Genomic DNA, 24,738 nt, shown 5'->3' with positions numbered 1-24,738 from the left:
CATAAGTGCAGCAATGTCAGGGTAAGTGCGGAACTTGTATTATGCAAACAAATATGTAAGAATTTAAACATAAATGATATGCCTGCATACTGTTAGTCATAAATGGACTCAACCAGAACATGTGTGAGGTATCCACCAATGGTATTCTTGGCCTATAGGAATGCTATCTGCTATATACAGCTATGCATTGCACATAATAACTGGCATCAGGCTGGTCACTTACCCACTGTACACTAAACAGTCAACAGGACAATTGTAGCAACAGTTTCACAAGTAAAGTAATAAACAGAATTACAATGTCATTGGTTTGAATGCATGACTTACAATAAAATGCAATGTCTTTCGACTTCTCCTATTAGGGGTCACCACAGCAGATCACCAGTCCGCAGACTGATTGGCAGTGACGTTTTTACAGTGTCGAGTTGCCAATCCGGTACCCAACCATTACACAAGGCACACACACACACACACACACACACACACACACACACACACACACACACACACACACACACACACACACACACACACACACACACACACACACACACACACACACACACACACACACACACACACACACACACACACACACACACACACACACACACACACACACACACACACACACACACACACACACACACACACACACACACACACACACACACACACACCTATAGCATGTCTTTAAAACTCATTCATCTGCAGGGCTTACATGCATGACTTACAATACTGCATAAAATCAACATAGTGAGAAAGACTCTCTGCTCCATGCTGATATATATGCAATTCTAAGTCAAACCCAGATGAACAAAGGGCACAGCATAGCCATCATCATTTGCACAGGGTATGTGTATGTGTGTGTACTGGGGTGCAGAGCCAGTAGACCAAGGCTGACACAAAAATAGTGAGTATGTGTAAGAAACATAGAACATTCAGTAAAGTAGAAAATATCTCAGGGCCACTACCAGGAGATGTATCCCAATCAACATTAAGGTTTTCATAGTTTGCATGTGTCAGGGTCATTATGGTCAGTCTTTGTGAATTATATGTGTGTCTGCATGAACAATCAAGCTCAGTGTTAGCACTACATCCTGTCATGTTGAATGCATGTGAGCCATGCATGGTAGTGATGTCAGTTCAGTGTCATTGCTCCTGACAAAGTGAACTGCATCTGCCAGGACTTGCATTGCCCCTTCCATGTCCTCAAGTTGAAGTGGGGTTACTACTAGAATGTGAGTGATATCTGCTGAATGAGCTCTTTTAATGACTACACAAGGACCCCAACCCTGTGGCCTACCACTTCCGGACATGGTCACCTCAATCACTGAAGGAGCAGTGGAAGTACTGCCACTATGGGAGTGGGATCTGGTATGGCCACATTGGCTAACACCAGAGGATGTTGTGGCTCTGTGGACATGTGAATGCCAGCTCTCCCCCAGGAAATGTTCCATCAGAGACACTGCTTGATGCATTGTGTCACTCATCCTATTCAATGAGTCATCCACATGATTGAGGCAGTCACACATGTCAGAATGGCCCTGGTTGAATATGAATGTGCCCTCTACATATGTCTGGTGGCATGTAATGACATAACAGCAACAGGAGAAGGGTGGACAGTAGGCCTCCTCCGAGCACCTATAGAAACCCTCCTTTGTGGTACAACACCCTCATGATGCCTACTGGTAGACTCAACTGTCTCTGCAGCTGGAGTAACCACACTAACCAGATCAACTCTGTTACCCTTAATCTGTCCTATATCTGAGGAATCAGTGGAATGGGTATGCATAGGTATAATGCATGTGTCCAAAATAAGGCTAGTGGATGCACAAGCTACAACTTCAGTGCCAGACTGAATCTCTGCACCCTATGGCTTTGCCTGTATATCACCAGCATCATCATCATCATCATCAGAGGCTACCGACAGTCTGACATCAGGCCGTATGAATTCTATACTATCACTGTCAGGATCACCTGTGATAATAAGCAATAAACACAAGAAGGTGAGAAATAGTGAGTGAAAGTGATCCAAATTTTGTTCTACACACTGATGTTAAACAATTTAGAATGTTAAAGGAATACAATACTTTTTACTGTTTACTCCGAGTTATATCTAAGCAATGGCTATTACTAATTACAGAAAGTTTGTGCTTACCATGTGCAGGTGGTCTTTCATATAATAATTCTGATGTCCCTGGAAAAAGGCAAAGGCAGTGGAAAGAAGGCTAATAAGTATCACAATGTAAATGACATACAGACAAGAGAATAATGCTCTGCCTGTCTTCCACCTAAGAAATATCTCAAAATCAGTCAGAATGACCAACCCCCCCAACACAATCTCTGTTGGACTCTTGCTTCTTTTAAGGCACGTCTCAGTGTTTGCAGATGTATATGTAGTAACACATAAATAGCATACCTGGAATTTCTTCTTGGGACATGCTAGCCCTGTAGTCCACGTCAGTGCCAACATCAAGAAGTCTGTGTGAACCCTCTGCTGAGCTGTCAGGATCTCTGACAGTGGACAGGAACTGCTCAGTTTCACTGAGTGGTGGATCAGTAGCAGGATCTCCCTTCATATTCATCTGTTCTCATGCTACCACAGCTGCCTTACTGCATCTGCTGTAATGTATGTCTGTGCCTGCTTCCTCACCTAACTTACCTGCTGGACCCTCAAATTTCTAAGCCCTTCACCAACATTCCTCTCTCTTTGAAAGTCAAAAAAACTAAAAAATAGGCACCTGTCCCACAAAAAAATAAATAAAATAAAGACCCAGTCAAAGCTCTCTACTTCACCTATGTGTCTTCTTGACACCCTTGATCTGGTACAATTGGCTGTACAACATCATTCTGTTGTTGCTACCTACCCTTGGCATGGTGGCAGTCCAAAATCAGCAAACTATGGCTGCAGTTCTACATTTATGTTGTGAAGAAGTGAATAGGTATGGTTGTCTCCTACTACCTTCCTGCAAATTCCTCTGTCCTTTCCCCTGTGTCCTCACCTCTGTTTGCCTCCCCACCCCATTTCCTTTCCTATCATCCCCCTTTTCACATATAGTCCAGTTATCCTCCAACAAAGGTGCTTAAACAAGCTGTGCTATTGGAATACAGAGTAAAGTATATAATTGGTAAGAGTTACTCTAACAATTCTTTGACTATTGGATGTAGTTAAGTACAGCTTCATCTGTGGAGTGTTAAATAATTTATTTAACATTTATTTACCGGGAAAGTCTGACTTGGAACTAAGACAATTTTCAGCAAAGGCCTGGGGAGAAATGCTCCACACGTATATCTTTATAATGTGGGAGGAAACCAGAGCACCCAGAGGAAACCCACATGAAGACAGGGAAGGCAAGCAGACTCCACACAGAAGGCACCCCAGCTGAGAATCAAATCAGAGCACCTCTTGCAGTGAGGCAACCATGCAACCGCTACAACACTGTGCCATCCAAATTAGTTGTTTGAAGATTTATTTTTCACAATAGCATCAAGGGTTCTATTTCAGATGTATGTCACATTATTTCTTACTATGATGTTGTATTTCTATGATATGTTTCAAGACACATATATTAATATTTATTCATTTAATACTTTTAATTAACAGATTTTGAATAATGGTGCAAAAAGCATTTGCAAAAATGTCCATAACCATAAGGAAGAATTGGTAAACCACCCTTATTCTACTCATGTCTAATTAGGTTTTGCCTGCTCTACAGCTTCTTGATCCCCAGAGCCATCAGTTAATGATACAGAGCATGACAGATAAATACTGAGGACACCCCATAAAGATGTGCATTAATGACCCATAAATCTTTTCATATGTGTCTGTCCATCTGCCTCTATGCTCACCCCTTCTCACTCACCACTTTCTATTGTTGACTATTCATTACACTTATAGATGTAAATGTCATCGTATGCCATTTTCATACTGTCATTACTTTGCTGAAGAATAACTCCCACATCTTCCATTGTCTGAATAGGTTATTCCTTCAGAGGTGTGATTTTAACACATGTGAAGTTAGATTTCCTTCATAGTGTGCTGAGATAATGATCAGTCTGTAAACTTAATTTTTCATCTTGACAATGGTTTGAATCCAACACTAGGTGAAACTCTTACTGCCTGTTTTTATAAGTGCATTTGCTGTGAATGTGTTGCCTATGTATCTGTCTAACCCCCTTCTGTTTTACAAGTTGTAGTCCTCATCATTTGCATGTGTTCTGACAATGAGCAAGTCTAGTATGTGATGCTAAATGGCACTTCAAGTGTTATTTCAATATACAGTGAGGTTTTGCCTTACACTGCATTGTATAGCAATTAACTTGTGATTTCCTTTTAAGCATATGTCATATGTAGTAGGTATAAAAAATAATTTCAGTAGCCATTACTGACACATTTTGGCCAAGCAACATGTTTATGATAGTCATTTCTATGTAGTCTTAAAATCATTATCAAAATTAATAATGATAATCACATTCTGACACCCTTTGTAAAATGATCTGCATACTGGACTTGAATCCTGCTTTAGCTCTGCTTTTTCATTTAGCTTACTTATTAGCTTATTACACTTTGTGCCACAGAGAAACTAAGGTTGTCAGGTGGATTTTATTACTCTCGTATCTTTTCCAGTATTGACAGTTTAGGGGATAAGTTAAAAGTGAACAAAAATAAAAAACTGGCAAGGGATAGGTTGAGCTATTCTAATGGAACAGCTTATCCTAAACTAATGGCTTCAACTAATACTCAAGTTGACAGTACTATTACAGAAACTGTGAATGAAAACAATGAGCCAAACCTAAGTGGAGGTGATGACTGGGATGAAACAGGAATGAACTCTAACTCAGCTGCACCTCCACGTGGCAACTATGTGAAAGTGCACAACACCAGAAGTGGGCAACAACACAACCAACAAAGGTATGAAAATCAGGGAAGGCATTTTTTAGGGAACCCGAAACAGCACCCTTACTACAACAAGAACTGGTCCAGACGATAGTAACAGGTGACTCTACTCCCAATTCAACGCCTATCACTAACAACAACATGTTAGGTGACTTAAGTATCTTAACGAATGAAAAAGGCGACTTTAAAATCTATAATTTTTCTAGCTTTCATGTGCCTCCATCCCTGATAGAACTACTAGCATTCAGGAACACTTTTGTCCCTACAACTAAATGTAACCTTGTTAAGACGTTGATTGACTTGAAATGCTTTGTCAGGAAACTGAACTTGCATGTAATGTTTAACAATGATGTTACTAACATGAATACTAATTTGAAATTAGCTAGTACTTACAACCCCCCACTACACAACATTTTAACACTTTTTGAAAAAACTTGTGAATTGGACCTCAGACAAATGGTCACTTTTTCACATACTAAAAACGACCGGTTAGACTATAACATCACAGAAGAACAACTACAAGGCTTGGAAAACTTATGTAAAGCACCGGTCAGGGTAGTAAAACCTGACAAAGGAGGTGGGCTTGTAATCTTTGACAACTTCCTATATATTAGTAAAATGGAAACTGTCCTCGATAGTCCAGCTTATAGTTCATCGTCACTGAATGAGATGAACATGTCAATTTCTAGGACTAGGGTTTTTTTAAGGGACCTATTTATTAGTGGGTGCATTGATATTGACACCTACAATTACATTGAAATCACAATGCCTAGGTCAACAGAAACTTCTGGTATACCAAAAATTCATAAAAACTTGGTTAACCCACCAATCCGGGCATTGATTGATAGCCGAGTCTCTTTTACATACCCCAGTGCCCAACTTGTAGAAATTATCCTGAGCAAATATATCAAGAAAATATCACACATTTGCAAGGACTCGTGGACATTTTAAAAAGATAAGTGAAATTGATTACAGCGACTCACTGAACTTCCTCACTATCGACGTCATAGATCTATACACATCTATACCTCACTTGGAGGCTATTGAATGGATTTCACTAATGTTAGATCGTTTGGGGGCACCCAAAAATGAAATTGACTTAGTATCCCAACTTTTAGACATCATACTTACGTCCAACTTCTTCATCTTTAATGGGAAATATTATCTCCAGAAACAAGGTGTAGCTATGGGGTCCCCATGTGGTGCTACAGTAGCTAACCTATTTATGGCCTACTGGGAGGTTGACAACATTCTTAAGGACGTTAACACAATGAACCGCATCAAGTTCTACACAAGATACCTGGATGATATTTTCATCCTTTTTGATGGCGATGAGACACTAGCAAATGAATTTGTTTCTTCTATTAATAACACAACTGACTTTTTAAAATTCACATCTAAATTCTCAGAGTTAAGCATTGACTACCTTGATGTTCACTTGTATAAAGAAGTTAACAATTGTGAATATTCTTCAAAGATATACAGAAAACCAACTTACTGCAACTCCTTTTTACATTACAACAGCTGCCACCCATTCAAGCAAAAGAAGGCTATTATAAAGGGACAGCTAATTCGAGCAGCCAGGATGTGCAGTAATGAGATACTATTCCAAGAAGAATGTAAAATCTTGGAAGTAATGTTCACCAACAGAGGATACCCAAATACTTTATTTGAAGAAATACTGGATGAGGTCAATAATAAAAGAAGGGAAGGTCAATTTCTACCCTTACTTCCACACAAAATTTTCAGTGGACAAGAGGAAGACTTAGAGGCTAACCTGAGGGTTGGGGAGAACATACCCTTTCTTAGGGCAACCTCCAACACTGAGATAACAGGGACCTCGTTTGTAAATAGTTTCATCACAAATTACAGTATTGACTCGAGGAATATTCAAATCATACTTTATAAAAATTGGTATTACATAACAAATAATGAGGAACTCATGGACAAGTTAGGCGCAAAACCTCTGATAGCATATAGGAGAGGCAATAATTTGAAAACTTTGCTAGAAAGAAGTAAACAGACGGAGCTAATGACTAGAACAAAAGGCTGTTTTCAGTGCGGGGCATGTAACTATTGCCATCTTGTGAAGGCTTCCAATTCCTTTGTAATACGCAACAAAAAGTACCACATTACACATAAGCTTAACTGTGATTCTAGATCCATAGTCTATTTAGCTAAGTGTAACTGCTGTGAAGCATTTTACATAGGCAAGTCTGACCGGAGACTACGGGACAGGCTGTACCAACATTATTATGCCATAAGGAAACTGAAAAAGCAACGCTTTAGCTAAACACGTAATGAAACATCAAGGACGTAGCTTTCATTTTATTGCAATTGACCAGGTCAAGAAAACAGAAAGAGGGGGTCCAGTACCTCTCTTTTTGGAGAATAAGGAGCTAGAATGGCAAATATTACTAGACTCATTTTCGTACCCAGGTTTGAATGAACATTGCAATATAGCTTGTGTCCTGAAAATGAGGAGCTATAAAAGATAACTCCTTTACCTTTGTCTTACTTCACTTTTCACTTCATTTTATTTTACTTTAATAGTAACTTGTAGTAACATATACTTTCCACTACTGTTAAGACTTATATTTAGCAAGGCTTCCAACTATAGTTGCAGGTAGTGACTTTACTAGATACTTCTTTACAAACACTTTTCTATAAACATTTTTTATATGCAGACTTGTTATGCATTGTTTTTAGACTGCTTTTATTGTGTATATATTTCTTACACACTTTCATGCTTTTAATGCACATTTGCTTGGTGTATGAACATAACAAACTGCTGATGCATCAATGTTTTATGGTTTCCAACTGTTTTAAAAGTATGAAACTACACACTTTTGAGAATGATCCTAAACAGAGCTTTCATTCCCTGAATTTACTTTTGCAAGAAATGCTGCTAACACGCCTTCATTGTGATTGCATTACTAATTAAGGTGTGGGTGTGTTGCATAAAAACCTGACTCTGACACTGCATTTTACTTCTGCCTCTGATGAAGCTGTAGTTTTAACCACAGCGAAAACGCTTGTTTTAACAATAAAGTGCGTTAAGGTTTAAGTTTTCTCCGACTTCAGTGTGGCTTTATACGTGCAAGTGGATTTCAATTTCAGTGTTGCAGCTTGTACTGCAAACAGCCTTCACAACAAGGACTTTAACATTTTTTTGGGCTTTATGTTGCTTGTCCGGACTGCTTTTGTGCATTTTACCCTTTGTAAAATGATCTGCATACTGGACTTGAATCCTGCTTTAGCTCTGCTTTTTCATTTAGCTTACTTATTAGCTTATTACACTTTGTGCCACAGAGAAACTAAGGTTGTCAGGTGGATTTTATCCAGTCAGTACAGTTCAGAGTACTGACAGCCATGATCACAGCTAAGCCTGTTTGCGCTATAGAAGGTTAACCTAATTAAAGTAATTACTTCTTTCCATTGTTGGCTCTGCAGAATGTCACACAAATAGGGAAGGCAGCACAACACTTCATTTCTGAATTGAGCTTTGGCCCTAACATGGAAAGGTATAATACAACATGCGAAGCATATGTATGCAACATGTTAAGATAAAGTTGATCTGCTGTTAGTATAATCAGAATCATAACATTTCCTCTCTGATTACATTGATCTTTAGGAAAAGATTTTGAACAAAAATAAGTGTTATTATTGGATTTTATTACTTTATTACATAGAAATTGCTTAATGTACTCATGTAAAATGCAGTGAACTGCATAGTTAACTGACCGCTTCATTCAGGACAGTTAGGTCTGCACTGCAGCACTGACCCTTACAAATGATATACAACCACATCCAGCCTGGCACACCTCCTCATCTTTTTTACTCCTCCTGCATTGTAACATTAAGTACTACTTGGTACCAACAGTCCACATCGCTCATGCATGAGCACATATCATTGCTAATATCAATACCATTTATTAAGATTTACATACCATTATCATAACCTGATGATCCATGAATGATTCATTGTCCATCCTGTGTTTTACAAGTGTGTGTGTCTCATGTACACAACAAAGGTACATGTTAGTCCCAGTTCCGCAATATACATCAATAACAGCATAGGTTCATAGGTTCATAGGTAGGTACTAGGCTATCTGCCCGAAGGCATTTATAAGCCTAGTCAGAGTGTGTTGGCTTTCGCCGTCCCCTAGATTAGTTCCCTGTGCCTCTGTCTAGCAGAGCCACTGAAGTGATCCCTAGGGTAAACTGTCTGTTTCCCATCCACTCGTCAAGGTTTCTCTTGAAGAGTGCTATCGAGGACCTCTGCCTAATGTAGATTGGAATCTTGTTCCAAAGCATGGGAAGTCTCTCGGACAGGAATCTATCCCTCCAGCATGTCCTATTTGTTGATGTGGTGAGGTTTAGATCCCTGGAGCGTGTGGCTCGAGGGGATAAGGTTTTCTTTAGGTGGAGCATGTCCATCAGTTCTGGGTTGGACATAGCCTTATATGTCAGGCAGAAATCAACTCTGAGCAGGCGGTATGCAACCGAGTACAGCTGGAGTTTCTTAAGTCGAGTTGCATAGGGCATCTGTTTGAGGCCAGTGATCCTCTTGGTGAGGTACTTCTGTGGTCTTTCAAGCTGTTGCAGGTGTCTTGCAAGGTATATCCCAAATGGGGCATTGTACTCCATGATGGGTCTAATGAGTGATGAGTAAAGGGGCACAATGACTTCTTTTGATTTGGATGCAAACCCTTTTGTGATTAGATGGGCCACATAGAATGATTTTCTAACCACTTTGGCAATGTGATTATCAAAGGAGAGATTACTATCTACTTGGGTCCCCAGATCCCTTATTATGTTTTCCATATTTAGGGGACTACCACCTATGTGGTAGTTTGTGGGTACTTTGTTATTTCCAAAGGGAATAACTATGCACTTTTTGGCATTTAGCTTGTGGCCATGATTTTGACACCAGTTATCTGTCTCAGTGAGACCCTTTTGGAGGATGTCTGTGTCAGCCGGTGAGTCAATTATAGCCCCTAGTTTGCAGTCATCTGCAAACTTGGTCAGCCATAGTCCTCCTGTGTTTGTCTGTACCTCTAAGAAGTATATGCTGAACAGGAGGGCCCTAGGACTGAGCCCTGGGGAATGCCACTTGTAACCGGTTTAGAGTCAGACCTAGCTCCCACAACTCTCATCATGTGGGTTATGTCCGTGAGCCAATTTGCAACCCATCTTGTGACATAGGGGTTTATGTTCAGGCTGGTGAGCTTGTCTATAATACCAGAATGGGGAATGGTGTCGAAGGCCTTTGTGAGGTCTAGGTAGGCTGTGTGTACCACCTTTCCCTTGTCTATAGCCTTGGTAACTGTCTCAAAGAAGTCCACCAGGTTTAGGAGGTATGATCTGCCCTTAACAAAGCTGAACTGGGTAGGGTCCAGTGTTTGGAGGTTCCCAATGTCTCTGTTAATGAGTTCCATGATGATGTGCTCCATAGCCTTGCAGACCAAGCTAGTCAGGCTTATATGGTGATAGTTCATGGGGTCTGTTGTGGCTCCACATTTATGGAGCGGAATAACTGTTGCTGTGCACCACTCTATGGGTATGTAGCCTGTGGAGAGGGTGAGTTTGAACAGTGTGTTTAAGTGAGGGGTTAATTCGTCTTTGAGCTCATGTAGGATGCAGCCTGGGACTCTGTCCGGTCCCATTCATGCTGTGTTTTTGGCTTTGAAGAGGGCTATTTTAACCTGAGTGTCTGTGATTTCAGGGGAGTGAAGTTTGCACTGAACCTATCTACCAGGATGTTGGCAATATAGGTTGGTTCAGTGTATTTTGTGCCATTCTGCACTAACTCTGAGCAGATCTGAGCATTGCCACTTAGATGCTTGACATAGCTAAAGAATGCCTTGTGATTATCTTTGGAGTCCTTGGCAAGTTTTCTTTCAAAGCTCACCTTGGACAATTTTATGAGGGATCATAGTTTCTTGCTGATACTGATCAGAGATGTCTTCCCTTCTTGGGATTTTACTCTTTTCTGTACTATTTTCCTCCTTCTCTTGTATAGCTTGTTTATGGCAGGGGTCCATCAGACTGGTTTCCTTTTCTTGGAGGAGTGAGTCTTAGATTTGCTTGGGATAGCACGATCCATGCATTCTTGTAGGCGCCCATAGAATGCATTAGTAAAGGATTTTGCAGCTTGGACAGCATTGTCCTTTAGCATGGGGGCTTTGAAACTTTCCACCTCCGTCTTAAGTAACATGAAGTTTGCTTTTGAAAAGTTTTTCACAGTGGTTTCCTTGCTGGGGGTGGGGGCAGAATGTGGATATCCAAAGTGATTTGTTTATGGTCAGATCTAACCAGTGAGGGGTTGACCTCTGGTGTGGAACACCGGTCACCCATGTTGGTGATGACCAGGTCCAATATGTTGTCACCTCTGGTGTGAGAGTTGACCAGTTGTTCCAGGGCATTTGAGTTTATAAATTCTAGGAAATGTTGGGCAAGGGAATTAGTACTTGAGTAGTTCTCCCAGTTAATGTTTGGGTAGTTAAAATCACCCAATATTAGGGTGTTTGGTAGGACCTTTATGTTACCCAGTGTTTCCAGAAATGCAGAATGGGGGTCCTGGGACATGGTGGGTGATCTGTAGCAAGCTACAATTTGAATTGCAGTTTTGCCCATTGTTAGTTGCACGTGAATAATCTCTGAAGCATTGTGCTGTGCCACTAACCTGGAGGTGTGGGTATCCTTGATGAATATGGATACTCCCCCACCTTTTGTATTTCTGTCCAGGTTCTTTGGCCGAAATGTGTGGTATGAGTTGTAGCCTGGTAGTGCTGGGGTTCTCTCTGGAGACTTAAACCAGGTTTCTATTACTGCACATATATCAGTTTTCTCCATACTCAGGAATGCCTCGACTGCATGCATTTTGAGGTTTAGACTTCTGGCATTGAGTAGTATTACCCTCAGATTTTTGTTACTTGTGCTATTTATGGTGGTGGGTTTGTCTTTTGAGCCTTGCCTAAAAAAGGCAATATGGAGGTGGCAAGAGCCTTGGCTAGTATTCAAAAACCTAAGGGTGACAGGTGCAAGCTGTCTCTAGTGAAGCAGCGTGGCTTGTCGAGCATGTCATCCCAGACAGACAGACACTGGATCCCCCCCTTTGAATGACACCAGAAACTTAGCCAATTGTTGAAATTGATCATTTTTTCTTTATACCGTGGTATCATTCTTGGTGAGGGCAGGATACTACTCAGGGTCAGGGTCATACCGGCCAGGGCTATGTGATCAGAGAGCTCTTCCATGTCTCTTTTCATGTAGTCCAAAGAGGTATGGCTCAGGTCATTCACACCAACATGGACAATGACAGAGTCATATTTGTACTTGTTCTTGAGTGACCTGAGTGCTTGTGTTATGTGGCAGATCCTGGCACCCAACAGGCAGCTAACAGTAACCTTCTCCTTATTCAGCCTAGTGAGTGGGACATCGGTGTGCCTGACTATAGAGTCACCTATTACTAGTATGTTGGGTATGTTATTTTGCCTTGAGGGTTGTGATTGCATGGCACACTGGTTTTGTGAAGTATGTGTTTCATGGTTTGTGTTGGGGGGTGGAGGTTGCTTGGATGTCTGCTTTGGAGGGCTCTGTTGCTTTTGCAGATTTTTATTTAGAGCCTCTGAGTATGTTTTCATGTATTTACATGTGTATTTTACCAGTGCTGGTTTAATGGGTCTATGTGAGACTGGTGGTGTGATGCCAGTATTTCCCTTCTCCTCTTGACTGTCTGATCCAGTCTTGGGTTGAGAGAGCTTAGCCTCCAGTTTGGCTGTATAATTGCATCTCTCGCATGTATTAGTGTTTGGTGGTAGGAGGAGAGGGTTGTCTGTGTACATGAGGCAGTTGTTACATTGCCTCAAAATGCCCAGATTCACCTGTTGGACTGGAGAGTAAACCTAAAACTGCCCTTTGGACATGCCTGGATAGGTACAGTAAACTGTTTTACTGAATGGCTGGTAAGGTTGAATAGAGAGCCTTGTCCTTCTGTAGTGCTAGGGTTCATAAGTGCTTGCTATGAGTTTTGAGCAAGTGCCGGGCTGAAAAATGAATGGCTTGAGTGCTTAAGTTGAAAGTTTGTCTAGTTCCAAGGAAAGAATTGAAGATGAGACATTATGGAGTCGAGAATAGTTATACCCTAGCTAACTGGCGCTGCCCAGGGTGCAACCGGGCAAATGCATTTTTTATAGCAGGGAAATGAAAGAGATAGAAATTAGCCCAAAATGGCCAATAAACTACTACTTTCTGACCTGAAACCACTCCTCCAGGGACAGATAGGCTGTTCAAAGCTCCCCTGTCTGACCTAAGTCAATTGTAGGTATAGCTGACCTAAGACAACAGTAGGTATTTTTATTGATCATAACATTGCACTTATTCCTTCATAACAGCAAATACAGATTTGAACAAAACCTTCAACATTACAGTGTCTTCTCTAACACACAATGTGAAGCTACTCCTATCTACACTACACTGTCACACTAAGTCAGACTTCAGCTGTGCTGATTGCATTAGGTACTGTGACCTAAAATTGTGTAATTACATAAGTAAGGTGTTCTAATCACACAATAGTCAATTTGTGTGTGGGTGTGTATGGAATTTACATATGACCTGAACAACTGCTGGCCTCAAGAAAATAGTAGCATGGAGTAATTCTTACACTGCAGGGTGAGTCAACATCAGTGTCAGACTCTTCTCCCAACATCATCTTATTTGCAACACAACATTGTTATTCTGTATAGTATGCATTGTCACACTACAGACCTCAGATTTCTGCTGTGGCACTTGCATTAAGTGCTGTGGTCTCTAGATTATACAACTAGATAGGTAGGGGTTCTAATCTCACAGCAGTCAATTTTTGTGCTTGTGGTGTGTGGAGTTGTGTAACTATAACCTTAACTACTGTTGCTGGCCATAATAATATAGTAACCTGGAGTAACTTACTCTGTAGATTGAGTCCACCTCAATGTCATACTCTTCTCCCAACATCTTCTCTGCAACACAACACCAATGTCATTCTCTATAAAGTGCAGTCTCATATTATAGAAGTCAGACTTCTGTGGTGGCACTTGTGTTAATTACTGTGTCCTCTAAATTGTATAACTAGACAGAGGGTCTGAATCTCACAACAATCATCTTGCATGTGCGATGGGGGGTCTATAACATTATTGGAGGGTGAATTTAACAGCTGTGCTCATTTAATTCCCACTCATGAGAAACATTTACATGGTCAGATTGATCCCACATCCCCTGTTCACTCTGTCCACAAAAAAATACTGTCTGCAGCACACTGACAAGGTCATCATTTCAATAATGCACTCTCACACCACTAAAGTCAGCCCTGTACTGTGGCACATGTTTATAATACACTTGTGTGTAGACTGGGTCAGTCAGTAGGAAGACAGTTCAAATCTAGCAGTGCGACTCTTCTGACTGTGTATGTGAATGCAAGTGAATGCAGGAGTGTTTTACATCTGTTAGTATAGATAACATTCTGAATCCCACATAGGTGTAGATGTCAAGTTTTGCACACATCTCCTTTGCATGACAGAACTGATGTCATCCTTTCAAAGATTCAGTGTGGCTCACAGCCAGTCAGACTTTTGCTGTGGCATGTGCGCATAATACATTTGTGTGTAGATTGTGTCAGTGGATAGATAGGGAGTTCAAATACAACAGTGAGGCTCTTTTGACTGTGTGTGTGTGTGTGTGTGTGTGTGTGTGTGTGTGTGTGTGTGTGTGTGTGTGTGTGTGTGTGTGTGTGTGTATGAATGTAAGTGCATGCAGGAGTATGTTAAATCCTCTTAGTTTTACAGCATTTAGAATTCCATATAGCTGAAAAAGTCATTTTAAACACATATCTCCTTTGTATGACACTGCTGATGACATTTTTTCAGATATGAAGTGTAAGTCGCATCCAGTCAGCTGTCTCCTATGGCATGCATCTATGATACACTTGTGTGTAGACTGTTACAGTGGATAGGTAAGAAGTTCAAATATAGGAATAACTGTCATCTGTGAGTGAGTGTGTGGGCGTTGCTACTTCTCACTGTGCAGAACAGGCTGCAAATACATATATGACATATATCTATGTAGTGTGCTTCTGCTTTGCAACCACGTTTTAGTGAAAACATGAATGTAATACACAATGGTGATATCACCATTGAAATGTGCGGTGTCACATTTCTCAAATAAATCTCTATTTGACATTGCACAACAGCAAACCTTCACTAGCCTGTGATGTTAGCCCCAACATCACTGCTTACAGTCATTGTACATGTTGATAACAGTGTTGTCACACACATGTGCTACGTTCATCTCTAGATATTGTTTCCTCTTACAAGAGTTTATTTTACATTTCAATTGGAAAGGCTGTATTGAAAACTGGTGCCGTCATTTGCACAGATTGTCATTCCATAACAGCTGTTGTGAGATACCTCCTCAGGAGTGAAGACATAAGACAATTTAATGTATATTATTGCCCTAGGTAAGACATGTCTTCCAATACAGGATTATACCCACAAAACTGTTAGAAAATTAAAAGAAAGGATCTCAGAACATGTCCGGGACATTAGGAACAAAAAGTCTGTCTGTTCCTTGTATATGCATAGTACACAATGCAGGAATTTTAAAACGTTCCTGTTTTTCATTATAGACAAAGAGAAGGTTGATGTGGGTGGTGACTGTTAGCTAGAAAAGTATGCCATCTAGTGATACAAATTGGATGTTACGACTTAAGATGTTCATTCTGTATAGATATGTTTTACCAATGTTTTTATTACACTATGGTAAAAGAGAGTTGTGCAGAGTCTGTGATTTTTTTTATTTTTCATTAATCATCAGTTGGATAGTAAATTTCATGTATATAGTGCAGCTAGATGAGATTTTTTAAGAATATATTTTTAGGGGGTGTTTTCCCATGGTATGATGTCATGCTGTATAGGAAATAAAAGATGAATGTTTGTTTAACACGTTGACACTGAAGAAGCCCTATAAGGGGTGAACGCATCTATTTCACATGTTTTTTTACCTATTTTTATTTGTTTTTATTGTGAATAAAGTAGTATCACTGCTTCACAGCTGAGCAGGTATTTGTTTTTCTTCATTTTGCAATGTTGTGGAAGTTTGTTGTCCTGGTTCTTGGTCTATATGTAAGGTAGTGGTCACTTAGGGCATCCAACAGGGTACCTATTTCTGTTATCTTTTTGGGGCTAATGGATACTATCCAGTGTAATATGGATTCTTTGCTAGTGTTTTTATCATGTCTAGTAAGGTAGTAAAGCATTATGTAAAGACATATACAGCTATTAGTTGACAGGGGGATGGTGGTAAGAAAAGGACACATCTACATTTACATCTCCTAATATGGTAGTCTCATGGATTATATGGGCAGATATCTAGGATAGTAAGTCCTCAACAATGGATATGTCAATATGATTGTTAGCAGGAATATGCAAGGAAATAATGCATATAGACTTGCATCTGTTAACTTTTAGTGAAGAATCTAATATTTCTGTACATTTAGAGGTTTCAGAATTCAAACTCATGCTTAGAAATGGGATATGTAGCTTTAATGCTAATATGCTAACTACAGTGATTTGTGTCATGTAGTACACATTTTTTTCTAGAGAAGTCCATTTAAATATATACACTCCAGTGGGGCTAAATCACATCTACAATGTTTCTTATTAACTGGTCATCCAGATAATAAATATCTGAAGTGAAAACATGATTATAAATTATGAAACATATCTGCAGCATTGAAGAAATATATTGCTGTTAATAACTTTTGTGTGTACAAGTAGAGAAGTGCAATTTTAAATGCAAAATGCTTTAACTACACAGCCATACATAGAACTTGCTCACTGGAAAGAAATTAAGGAAAATAATGGAAGCTTTGTGTTCAAAAATTTAATCTGCACATCAGTTTGATTACCTAAACTGATAAGCCCCAAAATGTGCAAGATGCTACATTCTTGTACATTGCCATGAAAAAATAAAAAGATATTTAACTCTATTTGATGAGGAAAATCAACAAAACTTAGACAGACATTCAGGAATTATTGTCAGCATATACATAATTTATCATTTATTCCCCATTTGTTCTTCATGGAGCACAGGGTCCTACAGAGACTATAGATGCCTATGTACCAAACTGAATAATGGAATTATAATGTAAATTTTATGAGTTACTTGTTTTATTAATAACATAAGTAATCATTTATTTAAGTAATGATGAAGCAAGAGATTTGTTATTAATATAAACAAACTTGACCTTAACAAAATCTGTACTAAGTGCAGATGAATTGAAATTACTATTACACAGTTAAAAAATAACTGAGAAAAAGAACATGGTAAAATAAAATGGGAGTGAAATAATAAGGCAAAACATGAGAAAAAAGTCAGGATGTGATGCACAAATAATGGATGCAAAAAGAAGGCTATGTGAAATTTAAAATGGAATCCAAAGAAAAGATTTTCTTAGGAATTCAGAAAAGCTTTTCATGATTCAAAAGTTCCACAACATGGACAGCAGTCTCGCATGCAAAACAATATAGTAGCACTGCAATCTGGAGGAGTATTCAATTTATATTAGGCATGTGCTTTCCCTAAAAAATGTCAGAGATACCTGAAATGCTCCAGGGTTGCACCTCCAAGGCTGCACCAATTGTTCTATTGGAGGAAAAACTGACTGTAAAAACACAGCAGTCACCCATTCACCCATATGGGAATTTATTTATTTATTTATGTTATATTTGTTTACTGGGATTACTAGGATGGTCTGACTGAGCCAGTGGCCCATTTTTAGCAGAGGCCCAGTGAGAAAAGCTCCAAGAAACAAATTATATAAAAAGACTTACCAATTAGAGTGACTTAACAATTAGAACAGAAGTTGCAGTATAACAATTGACACAGTGGTTGCTAAAAAACACAGTAGAAGCATATAATAAACTGACTAATATTAATACAACCAGAAAGCATAAATTAGATATATAGTAGGTTGTGTTACAATATCTGCAGATTTTACAGTAACACATACTTTTAGGAGAAAGCAAAGTTCACACTTGTAACCAGAGTTAAAGGTGCTCATGGTGTCAGTAAGTTCAACCAAGACGTTGGTACAGGGGGTTTTGGTGTGTGCAAGTATGGATATGTGTGTGTGTGTGTGTGTGTGTGTGTGTGTGTGTGTGTGTGTGTGTGTGTGTGTGTGTGTGTGTCTGTGTGTGTGTGTGTGTGTGTGTGTCACTAAGGGTATAAATTGTGTGTATGTGTTGAATTGTACGTGTGAGAGTATGCCTCATTACCTCCATGAATGTGATGAGCATGGTGGGCTTGTTTGTTGATAGGTAGATGTGGAAGGGTATGCTTGTTTGTGTGTGTGTGTGTGTGTGTGTGTGTGTGTGTGTGTGTTTGTGTGTGTGTGTATGTGTGTGTGTGTGTGTGTGTGTGTGTGTGTGTGTGTGTGTGTGTGTGTGTGTGTGTGTGTGTGTGTGTGTGTGTGTGTGTAAGAGAGAGAGAGACTGTGTGTGTGTGTGTGTGTGTGTGTGTGTGTGTGTGTGTGTGTGTGTGTGTGTGTGTGTGTGAGAATGAGTTAAAACCGAAAATTGCACACCCTGAAACACTCCTATCACTGGAGGATCTAGATGTCTGTGCCGCCACAGATACCTGGTTCAAGACCTCAAAGAATACCCCGGCCTTACAAGGTTAAAACGCCTTCCACACTTTCAGACTGCAAAATTAATGTGTGAGAACAAAAATAAGTGGTGTTTCTATCTATATTAGAGATAAATACAGCTTCTGACTAGTTAGACTGCACAACTCCATGGAGTTACTCCAAGTTCAGATTACTGTGGGTAGGACCCCCATTCAAGTCATAGCTAATTATAAACCCCCTCCATGAATCATGATGCACATGAGGCCTACTTCACCAAACTGGAGTCACTCCAAATACAGCCAAATACTCTGATCATGGGGATTTCAATTTCCACAATATCACATGGGAAACCTACTCCAGCCCTAACTCACTTGTTAACTCAAATGCCCTAGAACAAATTGTTCAAACTCCAACAAGAGGAACAAACATACTAGATATTGTTCTCATTAACAAGTCAAACAGATGCAGCACTGTAACTGTCAGATTCTCATTATTTAAATGTAACCATAAATCAGTCTTGTTTAAACTGACACTAACACTAGAACTCGCAAAGGGCGAAGTCAGAGTAAATAACTTCACCAAGGCAAACTATACTCTCCTAGAGAAAGGCAAAAATATATTCCAAGCCCCACCCCCAGCTGGAAGTGGCAGCAAGACCAAAGCTTACACTTAAGCCCTGTACAATCACTTGTAGAAGTGTATAGACTCAACTCTTTCAGAGAAAATCAAAGCCAGATCCCCAAGAAAAAACAAGCCACCCTGTTGGACATCCAGCATCGAGAAACTTTACGACAAATGCAGAAATTTGCTGTCTAAGATAACTAAGGTGAGGCCCCAACAATGGAAAAGTGTCCTCCTCAACCTCAGCATGCAAATAAGACACATATCAAATCCTGTATGGGTAACTTTGACAAAAACTTAGCAATCACAGCCAAGGATAACTATAAGGCCTTTTGCAGCTATGTATGTAGCCTAAAAGGTAGGACCCAAGCATGTGCCAAGCTAGTGACTAATGGTATAATACACACCAATCCTGCAGTGATAACAACCCTGCTAGCAGAGATATGGCAAAAAATTCACATCTTCATCCCCTCCAAACTTATCACAAACCTTGCCTCCAACTTCCCCACTACCACCCTACATATCCAAAGAGCAGGTAATTAAAGCCTTGTCTAAGGCAAAAAAAACACAGCCTCTATGGGATCAGACAGCACCCCAGGCTGTCTTCTAAACAAACTAAAATATGAACTAATATCGCCATTAAGTACCCTATTCAATCATAGCCTAACCCCAGGCTTTTTTCCTGTGGACTGGAGAACAGCACTTATTCCCCTCCACAAAATTGTCTTAGCAACAGACCCAAGGAATTATAGACCCATAAGTCTGATCAGCCTTATCTGTAAGGCCATGGAATGTATCATCATGGATATCATAAATAAAGACATAGCCAACCTCCAACCCTGGATCTGACCCAATTTAGCTTCATCAAGAGCAGATCCTGTCTGTTAAACCGGATGGATTTCTTCAAACATGTGACCAGGGCCACTGACAAGGGCAAATCTGTGCACACAGCATACCTCAAATTGACAAAGGCCTTTGACACAATCCCACACTCAGGTATTGCTGATAAACATAGCAAACTGAATGTAAACCCCTTTGTTGTAAGATGGGTTGAAAACTGGCTCACAAAACAGTCACACACTATCAAAGTGGTTGACTCTACATTGACCAACAGACATGTCACCAGCTGGGTGCCACAAGGTTAAGTACTGGGCCACCTATTGTTTGGTATATATTTCTCAGAAGTTCAGGGCAAAACTAAGGGGCTGTGGCTGACCACGTTTTCAAATGACTGCAGACTGGTTGCAATTATTGAATCCCCAAATTATGTCATTGTACTTCAGGAGGGTACAATGACTGGTGTCTTAGTCATGGTCTCAAATTGAATGCAAAAAAGTGCATCATCATTCCATTCAGTAAAAACAGTGCCCCGTCACACTATCAAATTAACAACAATACCCTATATACCAATGAAGTGGTAACGGATCTGGGATCACCAGAAGGCTGCGACCTTAACTTTGACCACCATGTGTCTACTGTAATAAGGAAGACTTTCTACATAGCACACTTGATTAGCAAAGGCATCACATCTAGAGCAAAGGAGGTTATAACCCCCCTATACTCATCACTAATCAGGCCCATAACTGAGTTTAATACACCATTTGGTATGTACCATATGAAGCATGTACAGCAATTGCAAAGAGACCTCAGAGGTTTCTAACACAGAAGATCAAGTAACTTCAGTACTTGCCTTACACAAACCGACTAAAGTCCCTGACACTATACTGTGCATCATATAGACTTCCTAGGGAGACTTATGCCTGGTTTAAGAGCAACCTCCATCCCAAACCTAATGAACTTGTTGTGCATCCATAAATCAAACAGGACTAGAGCTACCAGTTCCAGGGACCTAAATATGGCTTGCAACATGAAATGGATGTGCTGGAGGGACAGATTAATTTCCCAGTAACTGCCACATCTTTGGAATAGGCTGCAAATTCATGTGAAGCAGAGAACATCTATGACACTGTTCAAAAGGAACCTGGAGGAGTGGATGGGGCACCATAAATTCTTATGGGGGATAGTGCCCACAACTCTCCTGGATGTGGGCAGTCATTACTAAATACAATCCCTGGGTATTGACTAGAGTACCTCTGGTACTACACTGGGATGAAACGGCAAGGCTTGAAATGACCTTCGGGTCAATAGCCAAGTAAACTCCTATGATCCTATTTAGACCTTGAAAGGACATTTGAGGCAGCTAATCATGATCTGTTATTGCAGAAGCTTGCTAACTATGTTTTTCACCAGAAGTTACCAGATGGTTTTAGAATTAACTTGACAATAGGTATGGCTGAGCATGACTGCAACTCTGAAAGAGGATTTATTACCAAAACAGTGCTACATGGCTCTATTCTTGGTACTTCACTATTTGCTTTATATTTAATGTTTATGCCATACGACCTACCACAGTTAAACTTTCTAATTTATGCTTATAACATTGTATTAACTAGGAAAATCAAGGTCAAGCAGTGCAAATCATCAGAAATGCAACTGGATTTCAGTACAATTTAAATCTGGTACTTTTGACAACAAAGTATTAATACCAATAGATCTTCTATAATGATATTTGGTGTAGCTAAACATTTGGCCAAGAATCATGAGGTAACTATTACAAACCCGAAAGGAATCCAGCTGCTTAATATAACAGAACAAAGAAATGCTGTGCATTATAGCCATAAACATCCTACCAAAACAACTTATGCCAAATAATACGTTTTCTTTTTTTTTTTTTTTGCAGCGGGACTAGCCTGCCTGCACCCCACCATGAGAAGGGACACACTCCATACCCCCCAAACATAAATATACCTATTTTTGAGATCACACATTAATGCAGAAAAGGGTAAAATCCAAGTTGCCAAAAGTTGTTTCTGTATTTTTCCTTTATTCTATCAGCATTCATATAAATGGCTGTCACTAGACTGAAACGCACACTCATAAATACACAGAGCAAATAACTACTGCAAGACAGTGACAACTAAAAGCTGCCTACAGTATTTCAAAACTTCTTACAATAGAAGTTCACTGATCAACAGCCATTAATGTGTTAATTCCCAGATTAAAATAGGCTCTTCTTAGTAAAGCATCCTTGTCTGCTTGCAATCCTAGCATGTTACAGACTGCAGGAGACAGAGTTTATGACTCATATATGTCACTGGAATATCTGTCTTTGTCATTTGTAATTTAAAGTGCTGAAAAGTGTCTTGTACCAGTCCACTGCCACTAAACCAGCCTAGAAACAAACAACCAAACTAACTAAATAAATAAATACAATCAGTGGTGAGATTCCACACTGTATGTGGAAAAAGGATCTCTGTCTGTTTGTGAACATTGGCTACAAATTCTGAGGTGCTGGTTTTATCCAGTCAGAGGAGAAATTAGCATCTAGTATTAGCCAAACAATGACATCATGCTTACTGTGACAATGCACCGATATAAGAAAAAATACGGTTTGAAAATGAATTAATAAAAGCCACAACACTTTCATGTGGTGGTAATAGATTTGATTCTACATGCACTATATAGCTGTATTAGGAAGAACTACATTGTAGACAAGGAAACACATTCTTACTTGAAATGGGTCACCTTCAGAGAAATCAAATGACAATATCAGGTCTACAGTTCGCTCCTTGCAAAGAACTGTTGGATATGCAATGTTAGATAACAGTCCAGCATCTTTCAGATATAGGAATTCCATCTTTGAAATATAATCAGGAATGCCAGAACCTGAAAATGGTACAGCAATAATACTCATATTATTTTACATTTACAATAAACCATAAAACTTACAAACTTTATAAAAACTTTAATTATAAACATTACAGTTATAGCTGGAACACTGCCAATGAGATGCAGGACCCCTACTACCTCTGGTTAAATACATCTGTCAGTGAAATCAACTTTGGTGGGTTTGGTGAGGAAGAGGAAGAAGTCAAGGAAGATTAAGAGATCAAGTGCACATTTAATCTTTTCCCTGTAAGGTAAAGAATTAGAGACATTTGTGCTGGCTAGCCATCCAGTTGCCTGTAGCTCATAATATAGACACAGTACTATGCCTTCTACAAGGTTGCATCAATGTTGTTTTTTTTTTTTTCAAATGCATTAAGAATTTAAATCATTGTATCATTAAAAATCTTTCCTGAAATTTAGAAAACATATAACAACCACCACTATATGTCCAGAGACATGTTAAAACTGCATAATAAAACCACATAGAGAAACAGCTCATTAGTAGTGCAACATCATGTCTTTAAATCTCACACTGTGCCGTTACAGGTAACCATGCTAGTTTTCTCCTTACTAAACTGTGAAGGTGTGTTTTCAGCAAAATGCTGTTTATTTGACTGACAACAGCATGATGACGTTATTGCTGAAAGATAACTGAAAAGCCAATGCAACTCAGCCTCCACAGCTATGAAACACGATCCCAGCAGTTGATGCAGAAACACTTTTTTAACAAAATAAAACATGGTTAGCGCTTTCTTTTAAAACTAGGTTAAACTTCATCAGACATTTAAAAATGTTACATCACATCCTCTTATACTGCCACTTCTTCTTTCATTGGACCCATATTATGATTGACATGCCTATATAATGCCCTAATGTTATAGTAAATACAACAATAATTATATTAAAATCTCCATTAAAATGTATAAAAATTACCCTGGATTTACTTATATGTACCATAAATATAATGATATCTACTATATAAATATGTGCCATATAAATAAGATAAAATAACATGTTATATATAGATGATCAAATTTTTATTAGTAATATACTATGTATTGTCTTCTGTTGAGACATAACACAGTAATGTGCAAGTCAACTACGTCTTATTACATTCAGTAGCTGCCATCCATTACTACATGATTCTATCAACTGTCTGGTACTGGATGAATTAAGTGTTTTTTGGCAATTTTCCTGTCTCATGTATGAACTGTTTTTTTTTTTTATGTCCTTTAAACCTTATAAATAATGACATTATAGAGATGAACTTATGTGTTCTGATTCAGTAGCAGAGCAGAGCAGAGTTCCTCCCTAATCCAGTTCAAGTACAACTTGGACAATTGGATGGGAAACCAGAAATTCATCCCTGGTTTGGCACCTATGTCTCTGATGCAAACAAGTAACCTGTAAATGGTTCATCTCCCAGGCCCCTGCTTACACTTATCAAGGGTATCAGAACTTGTCAGAGATTTGGGATGCATGGCTAGGCTTAAAAAGGCCCTTGTGGTCATTAGCCCAGTAAACATCTATGAACCTATGAACCTATAAGTACACATTCCTTGAAGCACCTTATTAAACATTAATCAGGTTCAGTCGTACCCCTTACCCCAAAACAGAAAAAGATACTTCACTTTTTTCTTCAAGCTGTCTGCCACCTGCATCTTTTGATACCTCATGCTACCCATTAGTTATAGTTAGTTACTTGCTTACCTAGTTTGTTAGCAGATTAGTTATAAACTTTTGTTATGCATTTATTTGCTGACTGGGTGTGTGGATCAGTCTAGATGATATTTTGTTCAGCGATGATCTAAATGGCATGTTAACACAT

At 39.3% G+C, this 24,738-nt stretch overlaps 1 protein-coding gene across 1 annotated transcript in view; it reads right to left on the bottom strand.

The window, feature by feature from the left end:
- The window catches only part of LOC122793769 (cytosolic phospholipase A2 gamma-like), a 302,126-nt gene extending 279,224 nt beyond the window's left edge, over window positions 1–22,902 (bottom strand). The window contains exon 1 of the mRNA XM_044061962.1: window positions 22,753–22,902. Within this exon, the coding sequence (XP_043917897.1) occupies window positions 22,753–22,878 (126 nt within the window). The 5' untranslated portion in view covers window positions 22,879–22,902. The remainder of the gene's footprint in view (window positions 1–22,752) is intronic.
- Between the last annotated feature and the right edge of the window lie 1,836 nt (window positions 22,903–24,738).

This window comes from Protopterus annectens, chromosome 2.part0 (genome assembly GCF_019279795.1).
Source record: "Protopterus annectens isolate FY-2018-M chromosome 2.part0, PAN1.0, whole genome shotgun sequence".
Taxonomy (NCBI): Eukaryota; Metazoa; Chordata; order Ceratodontiformes; family Protopteridae; genus Protopterus; species Protopterus annectens.
Note: the sequence above shows the minus strand (reverse complement) of the source record. Positions and strands in the feature narration are given on the sequence as shown.